The following is a 24,362-nucleotide window of genomic DNA, read 5'->3' on the forward strand; positions in this document are numbered from 1 at the left end:
GTAGGGAGGGACCGGGAGGCGGCAGAGCACGCTGGGGTGGGCTCAAAGCCAGATTGACTCTATGATGTGTCTCAGAAGGTCCAAGGAAGCAGAGTCCAATAGATGATGATAGAAATGTCCCACATCTAGAGAACAAGCCAGGGATTACCAATGGGGGCACTATAAGGGCAGGAAAGTGGGAGACACAAACTCCTGTAAGACAGGCTCAAGGATGCATTATAGAACAATGGGGAATATAGCCAATGTTTTGTAATAACTGTAAATGGAAAGTGACCTTTAAAAATCATATGAAAATTTTCATAAAAATTAAAAACAAAAGAAATCTTCCATTATCTGCTTGATACATAGCAATTAGCCACTGTGGCTACTGGGCACTTACAATGTAGCATGACCAAGAAAGTAAATTTCACTTCGTTTCTTTTTTTTTTTTTTATAGCCACACCTAAGGCACATGGAAGCTTCCAGGCTAGGGGTTGAATCAGAACTGCAGCTCTGGCAGCTATACCAGGCCTATACCAGCTATATCAGGCCTATACCACAGCCACAGCAACACCAGATCTGAGCCACATCTGTAACCTAAACCACAGCTCATGGCAAGGCTGGATCCTTAACCCACTGAGCAAGGCCAGGGATTGAACCTGTATCCTCATGGATACTATGTCAGGTTCTTAACTTGCTGAGTCATAAGAGGAATGTATATATAATGTTAAGCCAAAACCTGTCTTCCCTCACTAAGCTGTTACTCCCATAAAAGTGGAAACCAGATCTGCTTTTGCCCCCTATTAAATCTCCACCCAGAGCCTGGCATCCTGCCAGGGACACAGAAGGCAGGTGCTTAAGACTGGATGACTGAGGAAGGATGGATGGATGGATGGATGGACGGATAGATGAACAAATGGATAGATGGATGGACAGATGGAGAGAAGGAGGTAGACAAGCAGGCATAAATGAACTAAGAAATAAGTTAGGGACATACTTTACCCCAGTAACTATAAATAGCAAAAAACAACCAAATCCCCCCCAAACTGGAGTCAGGGTGGGTGGCTATATCACTCTAGGCCACCATCACCAATCAAAACCATATGGCATCTTCTGAGTTCCCCCCCTCCCAAGAAGAATGCTCTTTCCTTCCCCCTCATTCCATAGCATGTTGCTTGTACTTCCATCTAGTATTTATTTCACTTACAGTGGACTTAACTGCTGAAAGGCCTATTTTCCCCACCAGATGCAGAGTCCTAGAAGGAAAGGGCCTTGTCCTTCTCAACCGAATGTTCTTCAGCCTGTGCCACTTCTGCCCTATGAAAGTGCCAACACGGTGGGGGCCTCAGCAAAGGCCAATTCTCTCTCACCAGGAGCCAGCCTGTCTTCCTCGTCTTTATACTTCCACCCACACCATGCACACCCAGGTTAAGGCTGCCGGACTTAGCAAACACAAATACAGGACAAAAGATACAATATGAATTTCAGGTAAACAATGAACAATTTTTTAGTATATCTCCTGCAATATTTGGAATATACACCTTTTTTTTCTTTTTCTTTTTTTTTTTTTTTTGAGTATACGCTCTCCTGAAGGCATAAAATCACAAGTTGGTAAGCAGCTTCCCCCAGGCTGGCTTCGTCAGCCTAGGACTTCCAGGGTTCCAAGGTGGGCTCCTCCAAAAAGGGGAGGAGCAGGAGGATTCTGAGAGCAGCCCTCTGCAGGCTATACAGCCCCCCTCACCCCCCGCCACTCACTGCAGCCTGCTCCAGGGGCAGACTCCAGAGAGAGCCTGTGGGACTCTAAAGACTTTGGCACAGGCCTGGGCCCAGGGTAGCTCCTCAGCAGAGTGAAGCCAAGAGAGGGAACCGAGAAAGCAACACCATGATGGGAGACCCTCCAGCCAGGCAGCCCAGCGTCCTTGTCACCCTTAACACTGAATAACTCACTAGACAACCACGTGTTCAGAAAAACATGGATTCACTCACTCAATCCTCACAACAACCCTACTGGGTGGTTACCATTGAAATCTTCATTCTTGAAAAAATGGAGAAGTTATGGAGGTGTCTGGTGTTACAGAGGGACAGAGCCAGTAACCAGTCCTGGGCAATGGGTCCCCAGTGCCTAAGCTCCAAGCTGCATTCTGAGGGCCACCAGTTACCAGAGAGGGAATCAGCAATGCCATTTGTTCTTCCTCTATAGGAACCACCATATTAAAATCAGAGATCCTGATAAATACGAAAGGCTTTCTAAAATGAACCTCACTAAAAGTCATCATGTCAAAGTTTTGAAAAACAGGTTCCCAAAGATGCTTGCTTGGTTGAAAGGTTAAATTCCAAAGAACCATCCCAACTCCTTTCCAAACAGCATCAAGAGGGTCAAGAGGGTGGCAATGAACCACATGGACAGGCCTGGCCATGCTCATGACCACGGCCAGCACATCCTACAAGTTGCTTCATGCCATGTGTCCCCTCTGACACAAAGAACCCTCCAGGCAAGGGAGAAGTGGGGGGAGCAGCATTCCTTTCTTGTGAGATTCTGTAACTAGGGAAGGGGAGCAGGAACAGAATAGAAAGGTGGTGGGGGCGGGGGGGGAGGTTCTGATTTGAGAGCTCTCAGACCTCCTCTGGCTCATCAATGAGTCCTTTCAGGGTTCCCTCTCCCCAACTAAGTTATCATTTCCTGTCCAGCACACTACACCCATTGATGGGGTACCAGCAAATTCCAACAGTTTATGACAAAAGGACACAAGGAGACTGGACAGGAATTGATGGGGGAAGAAGAAGGCAGGAGGGTAAGGAGTGGCTTTTAATCCCATATTCAATGAGATATCCAAGCCCATAGTGTTAGATTAAGAGAGGATTCGTAATGCAGGAAGCTGGCTCACCTTTGGCTCATCTCACAGGTACAGTAATAAGGACAATGGGATAAGGTCAGGTACATGGGTGTGAACATTGCAAGCCTAGCCTCTCTAAGATGACTCACCACCAGAGAGGCCAGCAGACGAAGGAGTGGACCTTGGTTGTTAGGGCCAGCAGTGGATGTTCTTTGTGTTTTTATTGACCAGGCTGATAGCCCTAAGGAAGAATCTAGACACTCTCAGTTTTCCCTTCCTGGTAGAGCAAGGGTTGCCGCCCGACTCACAGTAATTCTGCCTTGTCTGGTGCCTGCCTCTGATAAACAAGGGTGGACCCCCTAGTGGCTTTGTCTGTGCCTATGCCCCTCTATAACAGGCCATAGTGATTGGTGCAGAGAGGGTACCTGATCCAGCTCAGGCCAATCAGAATCTTCCCTGGGATGCTCCAATTTGGAACTGGGAGAGAAGCACAGTTTCTGTGCTGTTGGAAACCACAAAATATGAAATTTGGGAGCTATTAGGAGCTGAGCTACTCAGGAAGCTGAGGATAGTGCCCAGAGACAAGACAGATGGAGAGCAGCACCCAGTTTCAGCCGTCCCTGAGCCCACTGCCTCACTCCCTTTTCCACCACAGGTTGACCTGCATAAGCTTCCCTGGTATATCCTTCCAACCAAGTCTCTTTTTTGTCTAAGCCAGTATGAGTATAAAACTATCATTTATAACCCGAAGAGGCCTAGCCAAATTAGTTGGCATCAAGGAAGGTGTCCACAATGGAGCTGTAGGAGCCATGCTACCATCCCCCTGTGTGACACGCTTGTGTACGTTAGAGAGGCACACACATCATACATGTGTGTACAAATAGGGCGACAAGGGCCTGATTCCATTAGATAGACACAGTGGTATCCCCAGTTTGTGTCTGTAGTTCAAGAAATGGCTCATTTTCTGTTACAGTCTTTTCTGTGTGTTTGCTTTTCTTTGCCTACAATGATGTGGTGGCTTGTGTCTCACCCTGGATGTTTATAGACACATGGCTGCTCAGGCACACAGCACCTACAGCCATCCTCCTGCCTCTCCGCCCTGGTTTTCCACCCCCAGACGAAGGAGGGTGACAAACCATGACTGTTAAGACCGTTTGAGGAAGCCGGCAAAGCCCCAAGTGTCTGCCTGCAACACCCAAGACTGAGTCTAGTCCAGCTCGACCACCAAGGTCCCCTCCTCCATCCTTCTGCTCTGGTTAGAATCTGATCCTGAGAGGTCTGGAGGGGGTTCTCTGGATGAGTGGGGGCATGAAGAGACCAGCCCACTAGAGACTCAGGCCACTTCAGGTGGAACCAGGCACCATACAAGCTCAGACCCACTCACCTGCAGGTCAAAGAACTTGCTGTACCTCCGGTAGATGGTCTGGGACGTGGAGTCAGACCAGGTCACGTTGATGATATACACCTGCGGGGAAAAGGTAAGAGCAGATGAGTGGGTGACTGAGGCTGGGCACTGAGCTGTGCCAGGTATCATTTAACATGGCTGTAGGTGTTTCACAGCCAGGCCCATTCTTTTTCTCATCTCTGTCCCTAGGGCTTAGTGCACCGCCAGGTATACATGGATGCGACACATAGGTCTAAACACACACACACAGACACATATCTAGAAGGGTATTCAATAACATGCCAAGAATGATTATCTTAGGAGAGTAGAGTTACAAGTGGTTTTAATTTCCTTCTTTTTGTTTATATGTACTTTATACAATGAACATAAATTTGGGGGTGTTTTAAGAATTTAAGTAGCTAGCTTCCCTGCTTCTAACTTTATGGTGAATGAGATTCTACACAGGGACTTCCAAAGCTGCAGAGACACCACTCTGAAATTCTGCATAAGGAGACCTGGGTTTGGGGAGCTCCCACATCTGCACTTTATTTAACTACTTTTATAGAGTATTTTCAGGTTCACAGAAAAAAGCGAACAGAAGGTACAGAGAGTTCCCATTTGTATTCCCTGCCCCCACGCTTGCTTAGCCTCTCCCATTATCAAACCCCCTCACCAGAGTGAGGCATTTGCTGACACTGGGCAGCTATGTTTTAAACAAACCGCTCCAGGTTATCCTGCCACAACCGATCCTCGGAACCCACTCTGAACCCACTTCCAGAGACTGAAAGCATTTCAGAGATGCGTGATTCAGCTCAGTAGCTGAGTCTTAGCTCTGTACCTGGCACAGAGTGGGCACTCAGAAAACATTCTGCTCCATTGAACAACCAATCTGACCTCCTGGATGAGAGGAAGATTTGCAGGAGAGAAGTTATTAGCCCATGGAAGAGGTCTAAACTTTTCTGAAATGAAGGAATTTCAGGACCCCAGTTCCCAGTGTCACCCCAGTTCCCAGTACTCAATCGACCTCTCTGAGATGACTGCCTCAGGCCACTCTGGAAGGCTCACCTGGCCAGGAGGTGGGCAGGACTGCTGACTGGAGAAAAAGTCCTGGGCCCACACAATCTGGCCTGCTGTTCCCACCATTTCTGTCCCTCTCACCTGAACTCACACCAAAGACATGCCTTCAGTTAGAGGAAGGGTCCCGTCACACAGCCTCAGGGCTATTCCGCTGATCATCCCCCCCTGGGCCCCGCTGTGAGGTCTCCAGGAACCGCATTTAGGGAGGGTGTGTGGGTGAGACCCCCACCTGCTTCCTCCCTCAGAGGAGACTGAGTGGCCATAGGTCACAGCACTGGTTCCCTTGCCAGGATGCCCTACCCATCAGAATCATCTGGGGAGCTCCATAAAATCCAGATTCCCAGGTCTCTGCCCAGCGCTTCTGATTCACCTGATCTCCATCAGAGAGGAGAAAAAAGTAGCCAGAGAAGCCAGGGCTGCAGCAACTCTGAGAAGGAAGGGACATTAGCAAAGAGGAGGACCCCTTGGACACCTTGGCATCAGAGTGGCTGACCACCAGATGTGTGGAGCAAGGCTCTCTTGGTCTGTTCAGGTTACTATAGCATAATTCCATAGACTGGGTGCCTTAGACAACAACCTTTATTTCCCCCAGTCATGGGAACAGAAAGTCCAAGACCAAGGTTCCTGGTGGAACCCTCTTCCTGGCTTGCCTTTAGCCACCTTCTTGCTGTATCTTCACGTGGTAAAGACGGAGTGAGCTCTAGGCTCCTCCTCTTCTTATAAGGAACTAATCCCATCGTTGGGGTCCACCCTCGTGACCTCATCCTAACCTAATTACTTCCCAAAGGCTCTGCCTCAGACACCATCACACTGGGCATCCCGGCTTCAACATGTGGATTTAGAGGAAGCGGGAGGGAGAGGCGTAAATATTTAGTAACATTGTGAGGGTTTTGCACACAAGAGTATGAGGCTTTAAGTTTGGCTGCTCAGTTAACAGCAAGGAAACAAGCTCTGAATCCAGTGCCTTCTCCCCCTCCGATCTCTACGTCAGATTTAGCCTCGTGCAACGTGGAGTGTTTGTTCTGAAATGCACCTGAAGAGAGGGCCATAAAGCAAAAGCAAATACAGCTGAGTGTTGCCACCCTGAAATGAAGCATTTATGACATGTTTTATGTATTTCCAATAAGAAAGAACATAAAGTAGGCCATCCCTATCCTCACAAGCCCAAAATAAACTACTGACATAAATAAATATACAGGGATATGCTTTGTTTTATAGCATATATAAACATATATCTCATATTATAAACTGCAGAAACCATTTAAGTAATGATTACAACATACCAGCACAGTGTAAAGCATTCATACACATTAGCTCATTTAATCTTCAACCCATTGTTACCCTCATTTCGTACAAGAGGAAGCCAGGATTCAGAGAAGCCAAACAACTTGCCCAGGGTCACACAGCTAGGAAAACACAGAGCAAAGGATTGAACTCAATCCCATGCTCTTACCCACAGTGGACTGTCTCCCTATATGTAAATTTAGGACTGAGGATAAAAATCAAACTATTGGAGTTCCCCTTGTGGCTCAGTGGTAACAAATCCAACTAGTATCCGTGAGGATGCAGGTTCAATCCCTGGCCTCACTCAGTGGGTAGAGGATCCAGCAATTGCCATGACCTGTGGTGTAGGTCACAGACAAGGCTTGGAACAAGCATTGCTGTAGCTGTGGCATAGTCCAGCGGCTACAGCTCGTGTTCAACTCAGAGCCTGGGAACTTCCATATGCCACACATGAGGCCCTAAATAGCAAAGACGACAACAACAAATCAAACTACTTGATCAAGACTGATGACACCTTTTTTTTTTTTTTTCCAGCCACAACCATGGCATGCAGAAGTTCCCAGGCCAGGGATCAAGCCTGCGCCAAAACAGTGACAATGCCAGATCCTTAATCTGCTGAGCCACCAGCAAACTCCTGAACGATATCTTTTTAATTAGTTTTGGGTGGTCTGAAAAGTCTGTACAGCCCTTGCGCAGGGGATGAACCTAGAGGAACATGGGGGGAGGCATGTTAATTCTGAAAGCCCGAGACCAAGAAGAGATAGAACTTGGGGCCCAGACTGAAGTCAAAAGTCAAGAATGTCACAAAACCAGATGGAGCAGAGGAAACTCTCATACACAACTGGCTTTGCAGACTGTACTTTTCACAGGGGTTCTAGCCCACCCCATCCCCCCACTGATTCCCAGCTCCTTGACTCCCAAATCCTGCCAAGCTACAGCTCCCCTGCCCACAGACAGTGCATGGCCAGGTGCTGCCATCCTGACCTCTGCCCGGGCAGATGCACCATAAGGAGGCCCCAAACAACCAGGCCCTCTCAGGAGAGAGCCTGCACTCACTCGCAGGCCATTAGACAGCAGCCTTTCTCCCTGGCCAACCAAGCGGGACCCAGAGGAAGGGCTTAACTGGGGCTTAACATGACCCATGCTCCATCCTCACTAGTAATTAGGGGCTTCCCTTCACCTCCCAGGGAGAATTAATCACAGGCTCACTGCCTCTGACAGCTGGGAGGCCTCTCCTTTTGCAGAGGAGGTGCCCAGGACCCGGGATGGCAATGTGCCAGGGGAAAGGCACAGACTCCAGAGTCTGCCACTCCAGGGTTTCCTTCTCAGGACCTTCCTTATCATCCACTGTGAGAGGCTCAGCCCAGCCTCTCAGACCCTCAGGCTCTTCCTTTATTCTATGGGCACAGCCTTCAGCGCTACCGGCCTGGCCTGATACACTGTGCTGGTTTCACTGCAGGTGTGCTCACCCGTTAGTGGCAAAGCTGGGACAGGAACCCAGACCTCCTAATTTCTAGTCTAGGACTAACCAGCACATGACCAGGGCGTACACACCTTAGAAAAGCCCTTTTGCCTTTTCTCTTCAAAACAGGTAAAAAGCCACCGTGCACTGTCTCTAAGCCTTGACCTGAACACACAAGAAAGACAGGCACTCTGGTGACTTAGACGTGGGGGTGGGGACATGAACTCCTACTCCCAGCTTCTCCCAAACCTCTGGGATTTTCCAGAGCCTCGCATCCCCACCCTCAGCCTACCCTCCAGGACAAACTGTAAATCTTGAGTTGAGAACACGTCAGAGACCTCCCTGGAGGTAAGTGCAGAGGCTCTGAGGCCAAGGGGCCAAGCTCCAGGCCCCATTCCCTCATCTGGGCTGTACACTTGTCTGCTTTCTTCCAAATCTTGACCATCCTAGATTATCACTCCAGATGACAACAGACACACACAATTCCAGCCAGGATCCCACACCCAACCCTCCATCGCCCCCTCCCCTCCAAATGGAGTTTCTCAAGTCTCCCTGAGCCAGCTGTGCTGGAAAGCACAGTGAGAAACCGCAGCAAAAGAGCAGGTGGAGGGGAAGGGGCACAGGGCAGAGGTCATCTGAGAAAGTCAGCTCTGTTTACCGGGCCTATGTCAGGGGCCCAGATAAACGTCTCCTCTGGCCACAGGAGTGACCAAGATAACATTACCCAGCAGCTGGGTCTCAAGAAAGATTTGCAATTCAACATCCTGCTTCCACACACTTTACTTGGAGTTATATTTCCCGGGTGGAGTTTCCCTTCCTTCTGGATTTCAAAAACCCATGGATTCTATTTCCCCATCTCTGGCCATTTCAGACAGATGGCAAGCAGCCTCCCCCGGAGAGGAAGGCCTGGAGTCTCAAGTTCACCTGCCACGCTCACCCTCTCCCGAGGAGGCTCTCCACCACAGACGCAACTATGGAAACTCCACGACGCCTCAGTCCCACCAGCCCACCCACTCCGAGGCCATCTTGGGCCGCCTTCCATCTGCTCAGCTCATTAGGCCCAGAAACGTCTGAGGCTTCTGAGACTTCCAAGTCCTGCTCCTTTCAACACGGAAACAGCCTTGATGCAAATCAGACTCACAGCTCAACACCAGAGCACTGAGGAGCAGCCCAGCCCAGTTCCCATGGAGGGAGGTCCATGATCAGACCTGCGCTGTGACCAATGAGGGACCCAACGTTACAGCCCAATCATTCCTAGAAGGCCTGGCACCTGCCCAATTTAATGAGAAAATGCAGTAGGCACCTGTTGCTCCCTCAGCTGGTGAAAAGCACAGCTGGAGGCAAGGGGTTAGGAACTGAGGGGGACATCCTCTATCTTCGTGGCACTGGAGCTCAGTCTACTGAGAAGGCCTTCTTTTCCCTAGACCGCTGCCACCTGCACCTGGCCCCAGGCCAAATGGAAACTCAATGAAAATCTTCCCTTACCTGCTCACACCAACACAGGTGGGATCAGTTGGCTAGGACAAGGGCTGTCACGTACAGTTGTATATGTTGTTTACTGCCCAAAGACTACCTGGGACAAGTAGGGCCCTAAATTTAACCCATACTCTGCACCCCAAACTGTGCATCCTGTTGCAGGTGCACAGAGAAAGCAGTACCCCATTCTAATGCATTCTAAGGGTCTAGCCAGTAAATGGCAACCTGTCCCCTGGGTGGTTGTCACTGCTTTCCTGGGCCCTTAAGGTTATGGTAGCTGCCTAGTACCCAGCTTGTCCCCAGAGAACTTCCCTAAGAACTGCCCCAAATCTTCTAGAGGGAGGGATGCTTAATGTTTGGGACATACTGATAAAAGCTATGGTCCCTGAAGTCTGAATGAACATGTTCCAACAGCCAGTAAAGGGGAATTAACATTTAGGGACATTATCGCTGCTCTGCCTTCCTGCTGGAGAAGTTCATTGTGCCACGTTCTTGCCATCTAAGGTACCAATCAGCTACTAACCTTCTATTCAAAGGGCCTCATGTACTAAGTCCTATCACAGGCAGGGGACTCCCAAATTCAGCTGGGCTGATCCTCAAGATCCAGGCTACCCAGCTGGGCAGAGGACCCCAGAGCTGCAGCTCCCAGGACAAGTGGCTCCACCAAATACTGGGCTGATGCCCCTTCTCCTCCCTGCTGGGGCTCCCTGATCCCCAGTGATAAACAGTGACAGTCCTGGTGTCCAAGACCTATCTTGACAACACTTGGTTGCATCCAAATTGAAAGTTCCCAGATTTCATCTTCTGACCCAGGCCCACTAGCCTAGCAAGTCTGTGCCCACTTCTTGTGGTGTTCATAGTCTGTTTTTCACAATTACCAGCTATTACATCTGCCTCGGTTTGCTAATTGCCGGCTCAGAACAACTCAGCACTGGACACATGTTGCGTACCCATCTATTTAACATAGGGGCCTATGTCCTTCCAAGTCTCGCCATGGGCAGCAACTGTCCTCCCTCACTCCCCTCGGGGGGTTCTCCAGGCCTGCCAGTCTGCTGGGCACACTGAAATATGACTGGTTGGCTGACGAGTGCAAATCCTTTGATTTTGAAGCACCAAAGAGGACAGCCCTCCCCCACCGCAAGCAAATCCCTAGTGGTCAAGGGGCTGAAAACAAATATGTCTGGTTCAGTGCAAATATCTTTGCCAACTCAAAACCCTGACAGCAAAATCAAGTTCAGTGGCCTGTGGCTACTTGGCTAAAGTTTCTGAGCACCCTCTGGATGTGGCCCTTTAAAATTCTGACCCCTCCTCTGGGATGAGTGAAGTGATTGTTCTTGGGGTGGGGAGGGTAGTGACGCAGCAGATTTGCGGAACACGCAGTGCTTAGAAGCCTGGACTTGGGGGGCGACCTCCACCCTAGCACACGCATGCGTGCAGGTGCACTACAGGGTTACTGACCAGGGGGTGGAATCTTTCAGGCTTCAGACCACCCTATCCAGGCTCCCTCTGGACCTCATGTTTACAGAGTGGGTACAGAGAATGCAGCAGAAGTGAACCCCGAAAAGACTCTGTGAGAGACAGTGTTTGTGCCAGCAGGACGTCTTCCCAGAACCACAGTCCACCAGTTACTTCCACACCACTGATGCTGCCCGTGCAGGTCGGTGCCAAAAGAGCATCATCTGGGAAAAGAGATGTTTTTTTCTCTCTTCCAATTTTATTGAGATACAACTGACATACAGCACCATATAAGTTGAAGGCATATGGCATAATGATTTGACCTACATACATCATGAAATGATGACCACAGTAAATTTAGTGAATGTCCACCATTTCATAGAGATATAACATTAAAAAAATAGAAATTAAAAAAAATTTTTTTTAAGTTTTTTGCATGTGGAAGTTCCCAGGCTAGGGGTCTCACTGGAGCTGTAGCTGCCGGCCTACACCACAGCCACGGCAACGCCAGATGCTTAACCCACTGAGTAAGGCCAGGGATTGAACCTGCATCCTCATGGAGACTAGGCAGGTTCGTTTCGAGTGAGCTACAATGGGAACTCCAAAAAGGTTTTCCTTGTGATGAGACCTCTTAGAATTTACTCTCTTACAACTTTCACATATAATGTACAACAGTGTTCATTACATTTGTCATGTTGTGCCTTATATCCCTAGTACTTATTCATTTTATAACTGGGAATTTGTACCTTTTATCCATTTCCTCCTCTGCTCACCCTGCTCTGGGCTACAAATCAGATCTCTTCTTCTATGAGTTTGTTTTTGAAGTACAACTGACTTAAATGCAACCTTATGTTAATTCCTGGTAAACAACAATGTGATTCGATATTTCTATACATTTGAAAACTATCACCATGATAAGTCTAGTTACCATCCGTCAACAAAGATAGTACATAATTACTGACTATATTAACCTCAGTGTAATTTCATACCTGTGACTCATTTATTTTTGTAGCTGGAAGTTTGTACCTCTTAATCTCTCTCACCTATTTTCTCCTCCCCTACCACCCCTCTGGCAACCACCTGTTTGTTCTTTGTATCTATGACTGTTTCTTTTTTGTTTTTTCTTTGTAGGGCCACACCCACAGCATATGGAGGTTCCCCAGGCTAGAGTCCAATTGGAGCTATAGCTGCCGGTCTACACCACAGCCACAGCAACACGGGATCCGAGCCGAATCTGCGACCTACATCACAGCTCACGGCAACGCCGGAGCCTTAACCCACTGAGGGAAGCCAGGGATCGAACCCAAAAACCTCACGGTTCCTAGTCAGATTCGTTTCCATTGCGCCACAATGGAAACTCCTCTAGGACTGTTTCTACTGTTTCTTTATTTTTTTGTTTTTCAGATTCACATATGAGGGAAATTGTACAGTATTTGTCTTTCTCTGTCTGACTTATTTCACTTAGCCTAATATCCTCTAAGTCCATCCATGTTCTTGTAAATGGTGAAATTTCATTCTCTTTATGGCTGAGTAATATTCCATTATGTGTGTGTATATATAAAAATACACACACACACACACACACACACGCATGCATATCCCATCTTTATTCACTTAGGTTGCTTAGTCACTTAGGTTGCTTCCCTACCTTGGCTGCTATAAATAATGCAGCAATGAACATAAGGTTGCGTATATATTTTCTAATTAGTGTTTCCATTTTCTTATGATAAATATGAATAAATAAAAATTCCTGTATGTGGAATCGCTGGATGATATCGTAATTCTGTTTTTACTTTTTTTTTATAGCCACACCCCCAGCATATGGAAGTTCTTGGGCCAGGGGTTGAATCCAAGCCACAGCTCTGACCTACACCACAGTTGCCACAACACCGGATCCTTTAACCCACTACAACAGGCCAGGGATTGAACCCGTACCTCTGCAGTGACCTAAGCTACTGCAGTCTGATTCTTAACCTACAGCACCATAGCAGGAACTCCTGCTTTTAATTTTTCGAGGATAATCCACGCTGTTTTCCAAAGTGGCTGCATCAATTTACATTCCCACTAACAGTGCATGAGGGTTCCTGTTTCTCCACATCCTTGCCAACACTCGTTATTTGTTGTCTTTTTGATAACAGCCATTCTGACAGGTGTGAAGTGATATCTCATGGTGGTTTCGATTTGCATTTGGGAAAAAGGGCTTTTCAAGGGATTTGGAGGAGGGGATAATCAGCAGATCCTAAATCGCATCAAATACTCCAAGACTTTTTAGTGGGTGCCCATCACACTCAGTGCCTGCCATTGTTTGCACGAGTCATGGGCTTCAATTGCCTGTTTAATGTGGAGGGCAGTGTCTAGGCAAGAGGGTTTGGAGGAAGCATCCATGTCACTGGTAGATGCTTATTTATTCCTCTGAAAGATGGTGATAACTGGTATGGAAGTTCCCTGGGGGCAGATCATGGCATCCTAACGCTCAGCAAGACACTGTACACTTATTGTTCCCTAAGTGAGTAAAGGAACAAAGCAACCAGCAAATGTCGAGTGAGTGCTTGCCTGGTGCAGGATGAGGCCAAGTTCTCCACCTCCAGGCCTTTACAGCTCAGCTGGGGCAGCCAGACTCACACTGACAAATCAAGTCAGGAAACAGTACAAGATGGAGGGATGTGGTGTCAGAAAGTCAGGCTCAGAAAGGACCAAAGGCAGCATTGGCCTTGGGAAGGAGAAAGACAGCTTTGAAAGCATTTGATGGATTTAAATCTCTGCTGTTTGGGCTTGGACCTATGTCTTCGCCTCTCCGAGTCAGGGTCTCCTTAACTGCCAAGTGTGGTTTATAATGGGAGCTTCTCATCAAAGGTGAAGGTGCACACTGAGGGGGGGGGTGCTCAGCACAGGGCCTGGCACGTGGAAAGTGCCCGGTGAACCTCAGCTAGTTAGATACTCGGGAAGAAGGAGGGGGTGAAAGGACGTCTTTCCATGTGCCATGAGACTTGGATCATGACAGCAGGAACAGGAGTAGGAAGGGAACAGGAAGTGAGAAACAGGGGCACAGACAGACAGGGGCAGGGGAACACACACACACACACACACACACACACACACACACACAACTAATAACAAGCCTGGCCTGGGAAAGTAGAAGAGTAAAAAATAACTCTGCTGCGCAGGGCCAGGAAAACAATGGCCATCCTCAGGAGCACCCTGCTGAAAGGATGGAGAGGCTGTGGCAGGCCCCTCGGGGTCACAGGCTTTTTTTTCTTCTTCTTCTTTTTTTCACGTTTCCTGGAGGGGAAATGAGTGTGCAAAGTAGCAGCTCCCAGGATTCACAAACCCTACATGGACCTTAAAAAAGGTTCAGCTTTCAAAGCTGTGTCCTTATACACACCACAACTAGGACAGAAACAGCAGGAAGAGCCAACTTTTCTTAAATGCCTGAACTAGTGAACTCATTAGGAATAATAATGATATTTATTTTTATTATCATTTATTTTTATTTTTTAATGTCTCTTGAGGGCGGTACCTGTGGCATATGGAAGTTCCAGGCTAGAGGTCGAATAGAAGTGTCAGCTACTGGCCTGTGCCACAGCCATATAGCTTCACCAAATCCAAGCCATGTCTGTGACCTGCACTGCAGATCATGGCAATGCCTGATCCTTAACCCACTGAGCAAGGCCAGGGATTGAATCTGCATCCTCATGGATACTAGTCGGGTTCATTTCTGCTGAGCCACAGAGGGAATTCCTACTTAAATTTTTATTATTTTTTTGGCCATGCCTGTGGCATGTGGAAGTTCCAGGGCCAGGGATCAAACCTGAACCACAGCAGTGACAATGCTGGGTCCTTAACCACTAGGCCATGTGGGAACTCCTAGGAATAACAATAGCCATCCCATTTATTGAGCACTTACTGCATCTAGACCTTGCTAAATACTTTATTTAGATGATCTCATTTAATTTTTACACTGATTCCCTGAGGAAAGTATTCATCTCCAGTTGACACATGAAGAGACCTAGAGAAACAATTGATGCACCTGAGGGTCTATGGGCATGTGATGGAGCTCAGGTTCAAATGCAGCGTTGACTCTGTAGCCTGCCCACTTTGTCCTCTTTCAGAGCCAGGCAGAGCTCCTGCTGCAAGGATATGCTCTGTCCATTGGCTGTTCCACATGCAGGTGACCCTTCAATCAGTGCTGAGGCCACTTATAAGACATGGGAGTAAGGAGACCTCTGTGGGACCAGCACTCTGTTTCACACGGTTTGGAATCAATCCAACTAGCTACATGAAGTTCGTACTCCCTCTGAGCCTCTACTCCCCATTGGTAAAATGGGGGTGGTAGTACCTGCCTCACTGCGAAGGTTAATGAGAACACAAAGAAAGCACAACCACAGTGCCTGGGACAAAGTAGCTGCTAATAAATGTGGCCCCTCTTCCCCACCTTCCCCTTCAAAGTGCCCAGCACAGTCTTCGGCACTCTTGGAGTTTAAGCCTCTACCTTAGAAGTTTCTGGAGGCACCAGTTAACCTTGGGGCAAGAAAGGAAGGCACTGCAGTTTCTAAGGGCCTGTGTGTGGTCCTGCACACTCTTCAGAGTACCTGCAGTCATGTGGTAGAACCTCTGTACCTCCTTCCCTCCAGCCCTGCCACCTCCCTCTGGTCCAAGCCAGCCGATCAGAGCAAACCCATCTGCCAGGAACCAGCGGATACTCCAACGGAGAGGCCCAGCAATGGGCATGGGTGTCTTGGGTAATGCCCAGGAGCCCAGAGAGAGGGCAGGGTAACCAGGCTAGGAAATGGAGGCTCACCCTTCTGTGGAAATCGAGAAAAACTCCGGATGCACATGGACCTTCAGGAGCTAGAGTCCTGGAAACCTTAAACAAACACCTCCTCTCCCGAATCACGACAAGGATCACACTCCTGGGCTTCCAAGTGGCTTGGACACAGCCCAGTGGATCGAGGAAAGGGCTGGAAAGGAAGATTCTAGACTCACATTCTGCCAAATCAATGGCTGACCCAGGCCTGCTGACCTGGACACTCACATCCTGTGAACGTGCCCCACTCCCCCGTCACACCCGGAGAGCAAGGCAAAGGTTAACACGCCCAGCCTGGTTTCCTCTTCCTGGGAAACACAGCAGCCCGGCAAGGCCAGAGGCCAGCGGCCTCCTCCACATGCAACCTGAAGGGGAAGTGACCCCTCCATTCCCTCCCCACCATCTGACACACTTGCACCTTCCTCTCTGCTGTGCTCAGCAAAGCTCGACTTTTGACAGGAGGTGACCTGCTGTCAGGAAGAATTTTGTTGCCTGGGGTAGACTGGAACAATCTTTCTGGAGAGCATTCTGGCAAGTCGCTACCCCAAACCTATATTCCCTTTGACTCAGCAATCTCACCTCTAAGAATCTACCCTTACGAGTGTACAGGGGTGTGTGTGTGGGTGTGTGTGTGTGTGTAAAGAGGTTCCTTGCAGCACTGTTTGGAACAGCAGAAAATAAGGAATATTTTCAAAATGGTCAAATAAGTTATGATTCATATATGCCTGTTAAGGTGGATCTTTCTGTGCCTTTAAGGGAATACGTTCACAGAACATTGAGAAAAAAAAAAGAGAGAGATTACAGCAGTCTGTATGAAATCTGATAGATTTGTTTGGGAGGGGGGTGTACGGGGTTTTGTACATGTGCACATACATGTACGTTTAAAAAATCTGGAAAAATGCAACAAACTGGTAACTGATAACGGTTATTTGGCTTAAGGAGAAATAGGATAGTTTCACTTTATGCATTTCTATATTAATTTATTTCTTTTGACTATGTTTGGCTTTCATAATCTAAAACCAAGGTTTCCATCCTACAAAACAACTGTGCTCTCTTAGCCTGGCTATTGCCAGCTCCTTGATATTCTGCTAACATCCAATATGTGCTCATTCCTGGGGAGCTGGAGGGGATTTCAAGTTCAACATCGAGCTCTTGAAGCCAAGGTCTGCAACCCTGTCTACACATACAATCGCCTGAAGTGCTTTAAAAATACTGCCTGCCAGCACCACCCCCCATACCACTTCAATAAAAATCTTGGAAAGGCAGGGTGGATACTGGCAGTTTTCAGAGGTCCCCAGGTTAAGTCTACAGGTTGCTACAAGTTGAGAACCAGCAAGGTCAACCAATACCAAAAAGACCACTAGACTGGCCAAAAACAATACCCTTTAAGTAGAAAGCAATATTGTAGTGTAATCTGTACTATTAAGAGTCAGCTCCGCCTTTAAGAGGTCTAGTTAGGGAGTTTGTCTTCAGTGCTTTTTCTCAAAGTTCTGCCTCCAGTTTTGGAAATCACCAGCTCAAGTGGGGAAAAGAAAACAAGGAGACAAGGATTCAGTTGTTCTGAGCTACGGCTGTGCCTTGCCTTTCACAGCCTGTGGCTGTGGCTGTCCCCCCCTCCATGGGACCTATATCAGTGACTCAGGGGTCAGAGTCCAGCCCTTTTCAGCTCCAGGAGGAACCGCTGAAAGAATGAGAGGTGCTGAGCCCAGAGAAAGCATTTAGGAGACACACAACAGTTGGTTTCAAATATTTAAAGACTACTAGTGCTGGAGGGTCAGCTCCAGTTGTAGCAAAGGAAGGTGTGGATGATGAGTGCAAATGATAGGAAAGCCCGACTTGCCCAACGGCAGGAAAAACTTGCCAACCGGGGTTGCCCAAGGAAGGAAGGGACTCTCTTGTGGAGTGATGGGCCCATCAGGGCAGGAGACAGGTGACCCCCTGTTTGTAATGTTGCTGGAAAACCCCTTCCCACTCTGCCCTCCAACTTCCAACTCCAGGAGGCCAAAACCACTTAGAAAGTTTTAGCAAAACCCACTGGGAATATAGCTCCTTTAACAATAACGTTTCCACTCACAACAATCACAGCCCGAGCACCAGCTGAGGGGCAGGCTCTGCACGTGGTGCTGGACATGCCAGCAGTGAGCCTGGCAGGGAGCCAGACAGCCTGTCCTCATGAAGCGTCTGACACCTGTATGGTCATTTCTGATGGCCCAGTGACTGAAACGGACTGCAGCGGAGGTGGCTACCTCAGACAAATGGTCGGGGAGAAAATGTTTGAGCTGAGACCTAAGTGCAAAGAGCAAAGCTCTCCTCACCAACTGGGGAGGTGAGTGGGATCTCAGTTTGATTCAACCTCAAATTGGAAGGGAACCCTATCTCATGTCATAGACACAAATGAACTCAAAATGGGTCAAATACCTCAATGTGAGTGATAAAAGTCTTAGAAGAAAACATAGGTGTAAATCTTCATAACCTCGGACTAGTCAGTGGTTTCTAAAATGACACCCAAATACAACAATCGAAAAAAAAAAAAAGGAAATAGGAGTTCTCGTCATGGCACAGCAGAAATGAATCTGACTAGGAACCATGAGGTTTGGGGTTCAATCCCTGGCCTCGCTCAGTGAGCTGTGGTGTAGGTTGCAGATGCGGCTCAGATCTGGCATTGCTGTGGCTGTGGTGTAGGCCAGCAGTTGTAGTTCCAATTCGACCCCTAGCCTGGAAACCTCCATATGCCATGGGTGTGGCCCTAAAAAAATAAGAAAAAAAAAAAAAAGGAAACAGATAAATTTGACTTCATCAAGATTAAAAACTTGTGCTTCAAAGGATACCAGCACGAAAGTGAAAAGACAATCTACCGTAGAAAAGATTTGCAAATCGTGTATCTGATAAGGGACGTGTATCTAAAATATAAAAAGAACACTTTCAACTCAACAACAAAAATATAAATGATCCAACTTAAAAATGGGCAAAGGATCTGAACAGACATTTCTCCAAAGAAGAGATACAAATGGCCCATAAGCATAAGAAGAGATGTTCAACATCATTAGCTCTCAGGGAAATGCAAATCAAAACTCTAATGAAGTACCATTGCACATACACTAGGATGGCTATAATCAAACAGACAGATAATAATAAGTATTGGCAAGGATGTAGAGAAACTGAAACTTCCAGACATTGCTGGTGGGAATGTAAATTATTAGTGTAGCTGCTTTGGAAAACAGTCTCGCAGTTCCTCCAATGTTCAAACAGAGAATTAACCATGAGACCCAGCAACAGTACTCCAAGGTATCTACCCAAGAGAGATGAAAGTTCATGTCCATGCAAAAACTCGCCTATGAATGTTCATAGCAGCACTATATTACAAGACATGACACATATTACATAATAACCCAACTCAAACGTGAAAACAACTCAAATGGCCAGCAACTAACGAATGGATAAATAAAATGAGGTATTACAGACATACAGCGGAATATTATTTGGTGATAAAAGGAGTGAAGTACTGATATGCTCCACAACGTGGATGAAACATGAAACATTATGCGAAGAAGCCAGACACCAAAGGCCATATATTGTATGATTCCATTTTTGCGAAATTGCCAGAATAGGCAAATTTATAGAGACAGAAATAGATTAGTGGTTGCCTAGGGCTAGGGGTGGTGACAGAGGGGGAAATGGGGAGTGACTGCTAACAGGGTTACTCTGGGGGATGATAAAAATGTTCTAAGATTGGCTGTAGTGAGTTCCTGTTGTGGCTCGGCAGAACCAAATCTGACTAGCATCTATGAGGTTGCAGGTCCGATCCCTGGCCTCACTCAGTGGGTTAAGGATCCAGCATTGCCAGCAGCTGAGGTTCAGGTCACAGACACAGCTCAGATCCTGCGTTGTTATGGCTGTGGTATAGGCCTGCAGCTGCAGCTCTGATTCGATCCCTAGCCTGGGAACCTCCATGTGCCATGGATGTGGCCCTAAAAAGACCAAATAAATAAATAAATAAAAATAAAATTGGCTGTCGTAAGGATTGCCCAGTGCATTGTATGGTATGTGAATATATCTCAATACAGCAGTTCTTAAAATATTAGAAGGAAACTTTCAGCTAAGGAGTTCTTGCCAGAAAAGGTGCCATCTCTCCATCCCCTCAGCCTGTCTAATTTCTCCAAGATCCAATCAAGACCCACCACCTCCTAGAAGCCTCCTCAGATTGCCTCAGCCCTGGTGCTCCCTCTGCCCCCTCATCCGGTACATGGCAAGCTTGTGTAGATAGGGGTCATGTCATGCCCATTAGTCTTGGAGGAAACTAACCCTGGGCCTCTGTGACCCCTATGTGCAGATCACCAACACTGACACATAGTGTGTATACCTGGCTGATTAAGGTGTACCTGGTTTCATAAGCACCTGGTTTCCCAGGCTCAGCAAGAAGAGACGGGTCCTCTTCCAGTGATGACTAGAAAGAACCAAAGCAGGAAACATCCTGCTCTCTTTGCCTGAAGGGTTCACTGGCCCCAGCAGAGCCTGGCGTGCAGTAAAACTTTCCCAATCAACAAGCAAAATTGGGAACACCATCAGCTCCCGTTTGGCTTCCAGGATAAGGAAACTGCACTTAAAATCCACTAAACCTGCTCCTACACTGGATGCACCCACAGAGAGTAATTGCAGAATGAGGTGAATCTGCTCCCTCTCTAGAAACAGGTGTCTCCATCTGTTCACGGTCCTCACCTCGGAGCTTGGTCCAGCCTCCTTTCATCTCGTCCCACCCAGCCCTTGCCCTCCTCCGGGTCTCAGAGCCTCTCTGCCCACCGTCTTTCCCCTCTTTTCCAAAGCTCTTAAGGGCACCCACAGCTACAGCACCAGCTTCAGCTCCAGAGACCCAGACTGTCGATTTCATATGTGGCCTCAAGGGCCACAAACTCCACAAAAGCAAGTGTTTTATCCTGGCTTCCCTTGTTTCCCCTATAATATCTAAGGATATTGGGCACATGGTCCATCCTCAATAGAAACGTGATGTTTTTGTCTGATAAAATTCAGTTCAGGTCTGTCAAGAAGTATTGAGGGCTTACTATATGCTGAGTTCCATGCTAGACACTGGCAACTCAAAGTCAAATAAAATATCATCCTGACCCTGGAGAACTCCCAGACTGGTGGGAAAGAGTGGCATGAATGGCTGTGGAGGCTAGATCCTGGGGGAACGTAGAGGAGAGGCACCACGCAGAGACGGCTTCCTGGAAGAGGTGATGCTGGAGGTGGGGTGAAGGGTGGAAGCTGAGGAAGGTCAGCTGGGCAAAGAGGTGAGGGCAAGGGTGGTCGAGGTGGGAGGGTGTCTTAAGCAGAAGAAAGGGCAAAGTCAAAGGCTGGGAGGGGTGGTATACCCAGCCCAAGCTGGGTAGAGACCGGGGAGCTGTCGAGGTGCCTGTGGCCTGAAGCCCAAGGCAGTGAGTGGCAGGAGGTGAGCGAAGAGTCCCTGGCTCTGAGGCTAGAGGGAAAGATGGGGGTGGGAGAGAGTGGGAGGGGAAGAAGGCAGAGGAGCAGAAGTCACTCTGAAGTGCTTTTCTGGTGGGAAACCTGCAATGGTGAGCCTGGAGCAGGCAGAAGGTGAGGCCAGGTCCGGTGATGAGAACCAGAGCAGAGAAATGGGGTCTGGGAAGGGACACGTGGAGACTGAGAAGTTGTGCCTCCAAAGCTTCGGGATCCCAGAGGGACCACAGTCAGGATGCCATGGAACAACCAGGACAGAGCTCAAAGTTGGGGCTGGGGGGAACCCCAGATCCTGGCCGTGCATGGTGGGTGGTGCAGAGCTGCTCATTGGAGGGTGGTGCAAAGCATGACTGACACCTAGATATGATCCATGCAGAGAAGCATAAGCAGCTCTACACTAGGAGAGGAACGGAGCACTCGAAGTCAGAGGCTTGTTTTATGCTCACTTAGCTCCCAGGCTCCAGATCTGAAAGCAAAGCTTATAAACCTCCCTCCCTCCCCCAAACTTGGCTCAGAAGACAGAGCCATTTGGGATGAGGGAAGGGGGTACCAGGTCACATCTCCTTAGCCCCCGACCCACTTCTTCCTGCCTCTCTCTGCCTGCTGCGTGGCCAGAGGAGACCCTGCTCGGCCACAGCCAACTCCAGGACGTCATTTGCTCTCGGGTCCCCTCAGGGAGGAGGCCAAGGGACCTGCCAAGCCAGCTGGAGAAGAGCCACGCACAGCGGCCAGGGAAGCGTGCCAGAGGCTGCATCTGGCTTGGATTCCCACACCGATTCCCCATCTGGCCGAGGTGTGGAGGTGAGACAAGAAACACACAGTGGGCCTCCTCCCCCGGCGCCCCCCAAAGTCACGTCATCCAGGCACCCCCTCCAGGAGGGCGGCCCCCTCCCTCTGACCTCAGGCTGTTTCACTTGGCCGGAGCCCACCCGCAGGGAGCAGGCCCCCTCCCCACACCCTCGCTCACGCCCAAGCCCATGCAGGGAAAGGCGTGAACTATAGATTCCAGCCCTCCCAGGCCGCACAGTAAAGCCCCAAATAAGGGCCCGCCCCTCCCAGCCCTGTCTTCTGAGATGCCAGCCTGGCTGCAGAGGGGGCTGGGGAACCGAGAAGCTTGGCCAGACGCTTGGGCCCATCATCTTTCACCCTCTACACTGAATCTCCTGCCAGCTTTAACCAAGGAGGCAGGGCAGGGGAGAAAAGACAGGCAAGACCAATGGGTGGTGTCCAACAGCTTCTGGTACTAAATCCTAGCTTTGCCTCTTATGTGGTGTAAGAAATTTTGGTGGACAAATTATCTCAATTCTCTGAGCTTCCATTTCCTCGCCTATAAACTGAGGGTAATAAGAAGACATGCCTTAGACAGTCTGGGGGATTATTAAAATGCATACAAAGTGCTGAGCACATGCTTGGCCAGCAGCAAACACCCACCAAATGGTAGCTGGTTTATTCCCTGGCTTCCTCCCATGGCATTGCCCGTGGAAGCTCAGTCCCACTTGCACAATCTCTGTCAGCTGGCTTCAAATGTAAGTAGCAAATCTGTTATTTTATTATTGACTTCATCTTATTTATTTTGATACCTAAGTACCCTGGGACATATACCACTGAACTTTTCTGAGTGTTTGTTTTGCTTTTTTAGGGTCACACCTGAGGCATATGGAGGTTCCCAGGTTAGGGGTCTGATCAGAGCTACAGCTGCTGGCCTACACCACAGCCACAGCAGTGCAGGATCCGAGCCACGTCTGTGACCTACACCACAGCTCTCGACAATGCCGGATCCTTAACCCACTGAGCGAGGCCAGGGATCGAACCTGCAACCTCATGGTTCCTAGTCAGATTCACTTCTGCTGCACCAACTCCTCTGAGTGTTTTACATACTGTCCATAAAAGCAACTTTTGTAAACTTGTTATTTGGGATGCACTCTCTAATGGGAAGCTTCCTAAGCAGATATAACCCCTGGCAGACCAAGGGCCCATCCCCACACAGCTGTATACACACAAAGGTTCTTCCTTGGCATTCCGCCATGACCCTCCAACCCGCTAATCCTAGAAGGAGTGCATCCAACACCAAGCCCCCCATCCAGTTGTCCAATCACAAGCTCAGTGCTGAGGCACTGCCTGGCATTAGGATGGAGATAGGGGCAGCACTTTCATGCCTGTTAACAACAAGAACCTCAGGAAGCTCAGAGCAAGCCCAGGGCAGCCCCTTGGATGGGGACAGCAAAGAGGCTCACTTCCACCTCATGGCCCCAGAGGAAACTGATCTAAACTCCAAGTCCCCCTGGAGATCCACACCCCCCCCCAACTTGGAAACAACCCTCTAGATCCAAATTAATGAGTTGTACCACCCAACAGAAGAGAGTTTAATGGGACAAGAATGTAAATAGGCAGTCACTAAAAAAGAAATACAAATGACCAACCCATCCTTGGAAAGATACTCAATCTCATGGGTAATTGAAAAAGAAATCAGAACTCTTTTCTTTTTAAGCTGACTGGCAAAACATTCACATTTGCTAGGTCCCAGGGCTGATGAAGGTATGAGGAAACAGACACGTCTCATATGCTGTAGGAGAGATGTGAATTCTTTTAACAGAGCCATTTGCCAGTATATATCAAAATGAGAAATGCAAACTCTTTGACCCACCAATTCCCCTGTTAGAAATTTATCCTGGGGATAAACTCACAAAAGTGTGTCAAGTTTTATGTTCAAGGATGTTTTAGGCAATATCCATCAAGTTGTTCTGAGACAGGCTCAGAATTAAATACTTTGCAACTTTCCAAAGCAAGGTCTTCTAGTTTTGCCCATAGGGAAGTTATGCCAAGGAAGAAGTAAGAGAAATGCATGGGAAAATCAATTCTTCTGCATAAACACTCCTTAAGGCAGTACTGGGCTTTGTCTAAGAAGGTGTCATTCTTACCCTGCCCTTATTGATTTAGCTTTTTTTTTTTTTTTTTGTCTTTTTAGGGCCACACCCGTGGCACATGGAGGTTCCCAGGCTAGGGGTCAAATCAGAACTGTAGCCACTGGTCTACATCCCAGCCACAGCCACGTGGGATCTGAGCCGAGTCTGACCTACACCACAGCTCACGACAACACCAGATCCTTAACCCACTGAGTGAGGCCAGGGATCGAAT

At 48.3% G+C, this 24,362-nt stretch overlaps 1 protein-coding gene across 3 annotated transcripts in view; it reads right to left on the reverse strand.

Annotated features, from left to right (window-relative positions):
- The window catches only part of SH3PXD2A (SH3 and PX domains 2A), a 261,793-nt gene that overhangs the window by 200,984 nt on the left and 36,447 nt on the right, over positions 1–24,362 (reverse strand). For all 3 annotated transcript variants that reach the window (XM_021072762.1, XM_021072764.1, XM_021072763.1), the window contains exon 2: positions 4,198–4,278. In XM_021072762.1, coding sequence (XP_020928421.1) covers positions 4,198–4,278 — 81 coding nt within the window. The remainder of the gene's footprint in view (positions 1–4,197; positions 4,279–24,362) is intronic.

Source organism: Sus scrofa, chromosome 14, assembly GCF_000003025.6.
Source record: "Sus scrofa isolate TJ Tabasco breed Duroc chromosome 14, Sscrofa11.1, whole genome shotgun sequence".
NCBI classification, from domain to species: domain Eukaryota; kingdom Metazoa; phylum Chordata; class Mammalia; order Artiodactyla; family Suidae; genus Sus; species Sus scrofa.